Source organism: Gymnoscopelus microlampas (assembly GCF_963454915.1).
Source record: "Gymnoscopelus microlampas genome assembly, chromosome: 7".
Classification (NCBI taxonomy): Eukaryota; Metazoa; Chordata; class Actinopteri; order Myctophiformes; family Myctophidae; genus Gymnoscopelus; species Gymnoscopelus microlampas.
Genome location: NC_139944.1, coordinates 46572330 through 46582361, shown reverse-complemented (window position 1 = coordinate 46582361; position 10032 = coordinate 46572330). Strand labels below are relative to the sequence as shown.

Sequence of the window (10032 nt, the reverse complement as noted above, 5' to 3'; positions counted from 1 at the left end):
ATGACTATCAATGAATACATCTGCAATTGTTAAAGATAACATGAAATACTTAATTGAGTGTTTTTTACATACAGCTGATCTACAATCTCACAACTTTTCAGATAGCAATGAGAGTATGTTTTTTCAATGTATAACATACTTCATTGTGAAAATAGCCAATGTACAATCTGACAACTTTTAATGGTTTGTGAGCTTGTAGATCGGCTACTTTCACTAATTTTGGTTCTGAGGAGATTGTGAACGAGTGATCTTTGTGTTAGTGAAACAGGGGCTTGGGTCATGACAGAAGGCAAGAGTTTGTGATCCTCAACAGACAATAACAGCCTGGACAAAGATATAGCACTATAGGTAGTGTTGCAGCTACCTAAGAGTGCTTCATGACCGTAAGGTTGCCGGTTCAAGCCTCACTTGATGCAGACTCATTTAAGTTGAAATGCAAAAAACATGACTCAATCTATTCCGTTTCCATGGCGCTCTCTCTCTCTCTTCAATCTATTCCATTTCCATGTCTTTCTCTTCAATCTATTCCATTTCCATGTCTCTCTCTCTGTCTCTTCAATCTATTCCATATGTCTCTCTCTATGTCTCTTCAATCTATTCCGTCTCTCTCTCTCTCTCTCTCTCTCTCTCTCTCTCTCTCTCTCTCTCTCTCTCTCTCTCTCTCTCTCTCTCTCTCTCTCTCTCTCTCTCTCTCTCTCTCTCTCTCTCTCTCTCTCTCTCTCTCTCTCTCTCTCTCTCTCTCTCTCTCTCTCTCTCTGAGGGGTGGCCATAGCTGAGTGGTTAGTGAGCCCGCCTAGGGAGCCAGAGACTCTGGTTGCCCCAGGTGGATTCCTGGCCAGGTCAGCAAATGTGTCGATGAAATGAAATTTGTCCCTGAGCAAGACTCTTAACCTCTAATTGCTCACAGGCACTCATTGGAAACAAGACCGCAAGGACTTTCATGAACTGACCTGTTAAAGGAATTATCATTTCTCTTTCTCTCTCCTGGCCCCATATTATCGCTGCTTGCAGCTATATTTCACTTTGAAATTATACTACTAAACATCAAAAGAGTATCACAATTCCTGAAAAGGTAATTTAAATTAGTTACGGGTTTATTCGTGTTTTGAGTCATATAGGCTTCACAATCAAAAGTTGCTATAAAAGCATCAAGGCTGATTGTAAGCTTGATGCGAGGATCTTTTCTTCTCCAATCCACAGAGAAACATTTGAAACCTGCCAAACAAATTTTCCCTCCCCGTTTTCTTTCCAACAACGGCACAGCGGGACTCCTGTCTGGGGGCTCAACCGCGCCTCAAACCCTGCCCAAATAAAGCTTTCAAAGCTCGTGTGAGAGTTTAAAGAACTGTTGGAAAAGTACAGCACTAAAACTGTTTTAGTGAAGTTTTTTGCAGGAATTTAACACTGGACGGAAAGAGAACAAAGGGGAGGGACAGACAGTCTAGAGTCAGTTGATGGACTTGGGTTTGGGAGATAGATAGATAGCGCGCATTAAAGCCCTATCATCCCATCCCTCTCCATCGGACCCGAGTATCTCTCTCTCCTTCTCTCCTTTCCGGATGATGTAACTGCTTTACAGGACAGGAGACACTTGGATTAATCCATACGGCTTTACAGAAAGTGGTCATATTTTCCATTGATTATCAGCGTGCGGTGATATTTCACAACTTCTTCTCCGCATCATCCCCTTCCCTTCGCCGGACGGGCGGCCAGGGACTGTCTGCTCTGCTGGCTGCATCGGGTGATCTTTGGAGAGAGAGGTCTGTCTCAGCGGGACGTCCCGCACTGGTCCATTGGCATAGTGGTCGTTCTCAGTGGTAAGTTCACTACGACACCAGGGTCAGTGGTTGAAGAAGTATTCAAATGTTTCACTTAAGTAAAAGTATCAATACAACGCAATGTAGAAATATACTCTGTTACAAGTAAAAGTCCGGAATTCAAAATGTACTCGAGTAAAAGTACAAAGGTATTGGTATCAAAATGTAGGCTACTTCAAGTAGGGTACCAAAAGTAGAAAGTACTTAATTATGCAGAATGTCACGTTTCACAAGCTATCATGTCTAAAATGTATCCCAAAAAAAAGTGTTTTAAATAGATACACGCTCACAACGCATTGCAGTGTGAGCTTGTAGATCAGCTATTTTCAAAAAGCCAAAGTTTATAGGCTGAAGTGGTTAATGCATGTTTTCTAATAATCCAAATCTACAGTAACTAAAGTTTATATAATTGAAGTGGAGTACAATATTTTCCTCTAAGATGTAGTGGAAGTAAAAGTACTGAAAATTAGAAATACTCCAGTAAAGTAAAATAGTACAGTACTTGAGTAAATGTACTTACTAGCTACTTAGTTACTTTCCACCACTGCTGCGACACCAGGGTCAACAGTTTACCTCAAAAAAGGACCGTGGTCTTCCAGTAGGCCTGCAGAGTTACTGTAGGGCTACTTATCATGCTTTTAGAAAAGACAATGAGAATATAACATAGGGCTTATAACTTACCCGGTAAGTGGTAACAGTGTTTGGACTTTTGATGCACTATGAAATATGAAAAACATCTCGAGGCCTATTCAAACAAATCTCTGATGCATGCTCCTCCGACGAGTAGCTGCTCGTTGTATTGAAGCGCGTTCAAATCAATGTCCTGATATAAGCGCTTGTTAATGACCAGGCTGTATTGAAACAGATGGAGTTTAGAGAGTCTCCTACTGTAAATATTAGTGTGCTGTATAAGTGCTGCAGGCTTGGGACAGCAAAGCTAAACTCTTCTTCAACATGTTGCTCATCGTCGCTTCGCAGCCTCTTAAGTTTTTAACAGCTGGGGCTTTTTTTCTGGAGAACTTTTGATGGGCCTATTGAACTGGTTTTTGGAATGTTATTTGCGCGTAGAGGCATGGGAAATGGCACGGAGGTGGAAGTGTGTTAAAGTAGACAACGTGGGTGACCAAGTTCGTTTTTATAAGCAGCACGAGAAAACACTTTGGTAGATTGTAAATGGCGTGACTGGTCAGAGAGCAGTTTAAAGAAAAGGAGGAATGAAAGAGGACGTGCAGAGTTTATTAGAGTCAGGTGGTATCAAGCAAACAGATTTCTCTCCCTCCCCCATATGCTTTCTTTCTTTCTGCTGGGACGGTATAAATCCTGCATAATGCTTCTCCACAGCCAAGGGAGGATGCAACCATTTGGATGTGAACACAAAGATGAAATGCCACTTCACGCAGTCAAATGAGCTTGAGGCTGATAAGACAGACATTGCATAATGTTAAGCTTAGCCTGCAGGAAAAAAAAGGCTATACAACCTGATAACCATCCACATACAGTAGGTGGGATGCAAACTAAGTTAGAATTCAGCCTAGACAAAATAGCACATCTCTCCAGGTGTAACCATGTCTGCAGCTGTGTAGCCTACTGTCTACACTCAGGTATACAAAGTGGTGGAAAAAGTACTCAAATGTTTTACTTAAATAAAAGGAGCAATACAGCAATTTAGAAATATACTCTATTACAAGTAAAAGTCAAAATTTACTTGAGTAAAAGTACAAAAGTATTGGTATCAAAATGTACTTGAAGTACAAAAGTAGAAAGTAGGCTACTCATTGTGCAGAATGTCCCATTTCACAAGTTTTCGAATGTATAAAACGTATATGGCTGAAGTGGTTAATGTACGATTTGTAAAAATATTCTAGTAACTAGTAGCTAGTAGCTAGTTGTCCAATACTTGTTGTGGAGTAAAAGTATAATATTTGCCTCTGAGATGTAGTGGAGTAGAAGTAAAAGTACTGAAAATTGGAAATACCTCAACATTTGACTTGAGGACAGCCTACAGTACTTTAGTAAATGTACTTAGTTACTTTCCACCACTGGGTGTATAGCCTACCACTATGTCTGCTGCTGTAGCCTGTCTACACTCAGGTATACGTAGCTTTGCATTCAGGTAGACAACTGTAGGTAGCTAATAATACAATGCATTTTTTCTGCTACTTTAGGTGCAGTCATGTGGGAAAGAATCCTGGTCTGCTGCGCACTGCTTGCACTGTATTCAGCGGCACCACCGGCACACATCAACCGCCTGGCGCTGTTCCCCGACAAGAGCGCTTGGTGTGAAGCCAAGAACATCACACAGATAGTTGGGCATACGGGATGCCAGCCTCAGTCTATTCAAAACAGGTCAGTCTGACTCTCTGCCCCCCTCTCTCTCTCTCTCCCTTTCTCTATCAAAGCAGATAGCCCCCATAACTCATCAGTAGTCTATAATAAATAAAAGGATAAAATAATTATATTTCAGTCATGAGAATATATAGGCTATCCTCAAGTGGTGTAAAGTAACTAAGTACATTTACTCAAGTACTGTACTTAAGTGCACTTTGGGGGTATTATTTTCTTTAGTGGAGTATTTCTAATATAGCCTACTTTTACTACTCCACAATATCTCAGAGGCAAATATTATACTTTTACTCCATGGGTTTTCAACTGATTATGAACCAGGGACCACCACCCTGACTGAGAATCAACCTGGGGACCACTGTTGTGTTGGGAGGGGGGATATGGGCGTAGTGTGGGGGAAAAGCTTGACATTAAATGATGTCTGTTAAGGCCTCAATTTAATTTGTTAATTCGAGGTGAATTAAATCAATTAAATCCCTTAACAGTCATTATTTAACTGAGATATGTGGTCCAGAGCTCAGAAAAGATTGAGAACCACTGATCCATTCCTTTCCCATGGTTGCCCTTATTCTGTTCTCTTAACCTTCCATATTAAACTCATGTTAACTGATTCATTGCAACATATGTATGAGCAAGCACATGCGATTGATATGGGCACATTTCCTGCTAATGCCTCAACCAGGTAAACCAGTACAGTTTCCCTTGAAATTCTAACTCCCATTTCTGTGGAAGTTCTTGACATCTGACTTCCAAGTAACTGACAACATTGATGCGTCATCATACATCATACTGTTTCTCAACTAGTGGTCGATAAAATAAAATATAAAACAAATCTTCACTTTCCTACATTACTAAATGCATGGTCAGGGACCACATGCAATACCTTCACGGACCACCAGTGGTCCACGGACCACCAGTTGAAAACCCATGTTTTACTCCACTACAATTATGAAAACTTTAGTTACTAGTTACTTTTTAGATTTAGATTTGTATTACTAAACATAGATTAACCACTTAAGCTCCATATTTCGGCTATTTGAAAATAGCCGATCAACAAGCTCACAACAGCCGCATCGCAACACGTTGTGAGCTTGCAAATCTGCTATTTTCAAAGTTTTTTATAATTTTTTTAAACTTGAAATGGGACATTCTGCATAATGAGTAGGCCTACTTTTAATTTTTGTTCTTTCAAGTATATTTTGATGAATATAAGCTATCCTCAGACTTGGAAATCATTTCAGTTATTTATGCCTAAACTAAAGCTATATATTACAAGAGTGTACCCGACCCGTCTTCAGAATACCAGAGCTCTCTAATCCTTTATCACTGTCTCAGAGCTTGTCTGGGGCAGTGCTTCAGTTACAGCGTTCCCAACACCTTCCCACAGTCAACTGAGTCCCTGGTACACTGTGATTCCTGCATGCCTGCACAGACACAGTGGGAAGTGGTAAGTCTAATATCACACATTAGTTCATGTAGAAAACACACAAATAAACACATTGTTAACTTACACAAACCGCAAACCTCCAACATTAAACATGTCACAATCAAACATAGTGAGATGACAAACCGTGGGACCCCAAAAAATATTTTGGTGGGTTTTTAGACAGATTTAGTTTCAAACATTGTGGTTCTCATGCAGCTATATAGGCCTGCATTTTATATTATTCTGGAGTTCATTGTCTCTTTTAGCCAAAGGGATTCCAGAGTCCTTGGACAACAAAGGCTTTGTGGTAAAGTGTATGTAGTTTGGAACGTTGCCAGGTTGGATAAGAGGGTGGGACCACAGGTGAGGTCACCTCATGTTTCATCTCTTTTTAGTGTACAGCTGTTTTATTGGAAATTGCTTCACACGTTTTGTTGCTCCATTTCAAAGAAATGCCTCAGAGATATCAACACAGCCTCCCTTACATTTTTTATTTAATTGGAATTGGATTAGTTTGTGTCTGCAGAGGCCAGGGGTATGATGTTTTGTAAGAAAACAACAATACATTCTCTAATGAAACAAGATACTGCTCATTGTTGGTTTGTCATAATGCGGTTGACCATGATGGAACTGCTGACTGATCATTTGTGAAAGAAAACACAAACACTGAAGGAAATTGTTTAAAGTTGTGTGTGGGGTGGGGCAGGGGGTTAGCTGCTGCGCAGGGTTATGGGGGTCAATTTTGGGTTTTCTGGGCCAATTATATATACGTGTGTGTGTGTGTGTGTGTGTGTGTGTGTGTGTGTGTGTGTGTGTGTGTGTGTGTGTGTGCGCGCGCGCGCGTGCGCGCGTGTGTGTGTGTGTGTGTGCGTGTGCGTTGTAGGTGACTTTGGAGTGTCCGGGAAATGAAGAGACTCCTCATGTGGATAAACTCGTGGAGAGGATCTTCCACTGTAGCTGCCAGTCCTGCAGTAAGGATGGTGCCCAGGAGGGGGCAGTGATGCAGCTCTACCCTTCAGAGAGTGGCCTGGATACACCTTCTCTATCTGAGGCCCTCAGTGTCAGTGGTGGAGCTCAGTCGCACACTCAGCCCCACAAAGACACACATTCTCAGCATGTTCACTCACACACAGAGCACCATGCACTACCACACACATCTGATGGAGGATAGGTAATGCTTTCCCTTCTGTCATTCTGATCACCTCCCTCCCCCTCCCTCCCCCAACACCTCATTCCATCATCTTTACCGACCTGTAGAATTGCAAAGGCACTTTGATAACATGATATAACATTACATTAAAAACTTCCTTTGAGGGGATAGTTCAGTTTAAAATCATATATTTCCCACACTCTTGCTCAGCAGCATCAAATGTTTTTTTCCAACACTTCTACACTGATGTTTTGGTCCTTCTGGACCTTCATCAAGAGTGTAAATCTGATGCTGCTGAGGAAGAGCATGCAGGGTGCGGTATTTTTCTTCATTAATGGTCATTTGATACTGTCCAACGCAGCTGCTCCTGAGCTTAGTGGACGTGTGAATATTTCCATTTGAAAAGACAAATTTAGAGTTGCCATTTATTTTTTTCCCTCCCAGTTTAGTCATTATGCCAATTAATCCGCACATACAGTATCCGTGTTGCCCCTGCTGCTGTACCCTACTGGCTAACCTGCCAGATGCCTCCACCAGGAAGACGTCCGTCCTCCTCCTGTTCAACACCCCTGCACTGACAGGCACCACCGTTAGCCCATAGGAGTCGCTGGTACAGCAACATAAAGAGAGCCCTCCCTGCCCGGCTTTCCACCCTGAACATGGCCAGTAGTATAGTTTTATGTTCGTATAGATGCTCAAGCTGGTTGCACCAGAGTGGATTCTCAACGGTGCTGGACAGGTTCTTAACCCCTTTCGCCACCCAAGTGAAGCGCCACTTCCCAAGGTTCTTGTCAAATGGATGAAAACTGCTTTTCACCTCTGCGCTTACTGAGAAATGTCCACTGGACACTTGTACGCATTTTGTAGCAATGCTAATGGAAAGGAATAGTGTCAGCTAATAGGCCTATAGTATGTGCGGTATCAAACCTACATTTAAAAAATGAACTATTCCTTTAAACACACACACACACACACACACACACACACACACACACACACACACACACACAGACACAGACACACAGACACACACACACACACACACACACACACACACACACACACACACACACACACACACACACACACACACACACACACACACACAGTACACCATGCATTATACAAAGTAAACTCATACAGACCCACCGTCCTACATTTTCTTCTTGTTTGCAGATAAAGTGATGTGTATAAAGGCACTTGTGCACCCAGACAGACTACAGTGTTTTATGGCTGTAGGGTCTTTGGCTTTTGAATGCAATAAATTCTATCTCTGAATTCTGTCTAAATGGCTTAATTCTCTATTAGTCAATATACCGTATATTTATATGAAGAAAGGGTGTTGGATAATGGTTTGGTTTTGCTCGCCTAAAGGAATACAGTCTACAAATGGAATGCAAGCTATAAACAAAGCTCTGTCTTTATTGTCATGTGGTACAGTTGGTGTGATGTGTGACAACTTAAGTCTTCATTGACCAACAACCCATTTCTAGTCATGGATAACCATTTTAAAGATGTTGCTGCCCCTTACTGATGCAACTGTAGTACTGCATGAAGCGGGCACTAATAGTTTGTGCTTTGTATTCGCTTGGATATATAATGAGATATATAATGAGATAGATGCTGCACATTGTTTAGAAACTATGGACAACATTTCAACTGAAGGGAATAACAGGTTGATTTTTACTTTTAACACTGGATCACCAGACATTTTCTTTTGCATATTTTTACACACAGTGTTATACATTTAGCTGATGTATGCCCTTTGTTTTACATATAATCTCATAGTCTTGCAAAAATCATGCAAGAGGCAACCTTTTGGCACAGTCCAGCCTGGCTTCTTTCCATTAAATGACTTACCATCAACCACATCCATGTTACACTTTAACATTCTAGTCTAGTGTAATGCAACAGTGAATTGCAAAATAAAGCAAACCAATGTATTGTGAAAGGGGAAAAAAGCTGAGTAACTGAGTGACAAAATATGAATATATAACTAATATACAATCCCTCCCTCTCTTTCTCTCGCTTGTCTTTATGGTTCTCTTGCAGTCTTTCTCAAAATCACGTGCGTGTGCACACACACACACACCCACCCACCCACCCACCCACCCACCCACCCACACACACACACACACACACACACACACACACACACACACACACACACACACACACACACACACACACACACACACACACACACACACACAGCACACACTTCTCCAATGTCATCACATTTCCTTAAATGTGTTCATAGTTTGTGTTCATGTGTTTTTTCTTCTTAAAGGTTAATAACCACCCAGTCTGTGATGTGCTTCTGATGTCACATGAACAAAAAACATTTATGAATTTATTTGACAAATGTTTGGCAAAAATAATATTTGGCAAAGCAACCCACGGAATGGCATTCTGTAACTATGACAAGATGGGTGATAGCTCAGCTGTAAGGAGAGAGAGAGAGAGAGAGAGAGAGAGAGAGGGAGAGAGAGAGAGAGAGAGAGAGAGAGAGAGAGAGAGAGAGAGAGAGAGAGAGAGAGAGAGAGAGAGAGAGAGAGAAAGAAAAGGCTATGTTGGGCCAAGTCAACTAAGCTTCATAGACAACAAATGGCTAATGTCCAAGTTGGATAAGGAGATTCAGATGAAATACTGGAAGACATTAGTGAGTCACATTACTTAAATGGCTTCCAAACAATATCCATATGTTTTTGTATATATGTGCTTGTGTGTGTGTGTGTGTGTGTGTGTGTGTGTGTGTGTGTGTGTGTGTGTGTGTGTGTGTGTGTGTGTGTGTGTGTGTGTGTGTGTGTGTGTGTGTGTGTGTGTGTGTGTGTGTGTGTGTGTGTGTGTGTGTGTGTGTGTGTGTGTGTGTTGTTGACCTGGTTGCTTTTACCAATGTATCAAAAAGGATGTGATACCTGAGTGATGTAACACTACTCACGATCTATATTCAATATCACCAACATCCCTTCTATGCTTTTGTAAATCATGATACTTGAGATACAGTAGGATGCTCATTTGACCTGTAGGTCTATAAGGATCGAGCCTACAAAAGCTAACTGGCAAGTGACCATCAGACTCTTCTTCTTTCGGCTAATTACCATCGGGATTGCCACAGCAGATTATCAGTTTCCATCTGGTTTTCTGTATCCGTCTCTGTGACTTCTGCCACCTGCATGTCGTCTCTCACCGCATCCATAAACCTCCTCTTTGGCCTTCCTCTTCTCCTCTTACCTGGCATATTCAGCATCCTTCTCCCAATGTACCCCTCATCCCTACTTTTCACATGCCCCAAC

General features: G+C 41.6%; 1 protein-coding gene across 1 annotated transcript; it reads left to right on the top strand.

Moving 5' to 3' along the window:
- Positions 1–1273: 1273 nt before the first annotated feature.
- nbl1 (NBL1, DAN family BMP antagonist) lies at positions 1274–7798 on the top strand. The gene is made up of 4 exons (XM_084062079.1): positions 1274–1817; positions 3983–4163; positions 5496–5607; positions 6470–7798. Exons 2-4 carry the CDS (start codon positions 3991–3993, stop codon positions 6755–6757), a joined length of 573 nt encoding a protein of 190 aa, XP_083918205.1. The 5' UTR covers positions 1274–1817; positions 3983–3990; the 3' UTR covers positions 6758–7798.
- Positions 7799–10032: the final 2234 nt, after the last annotated feature.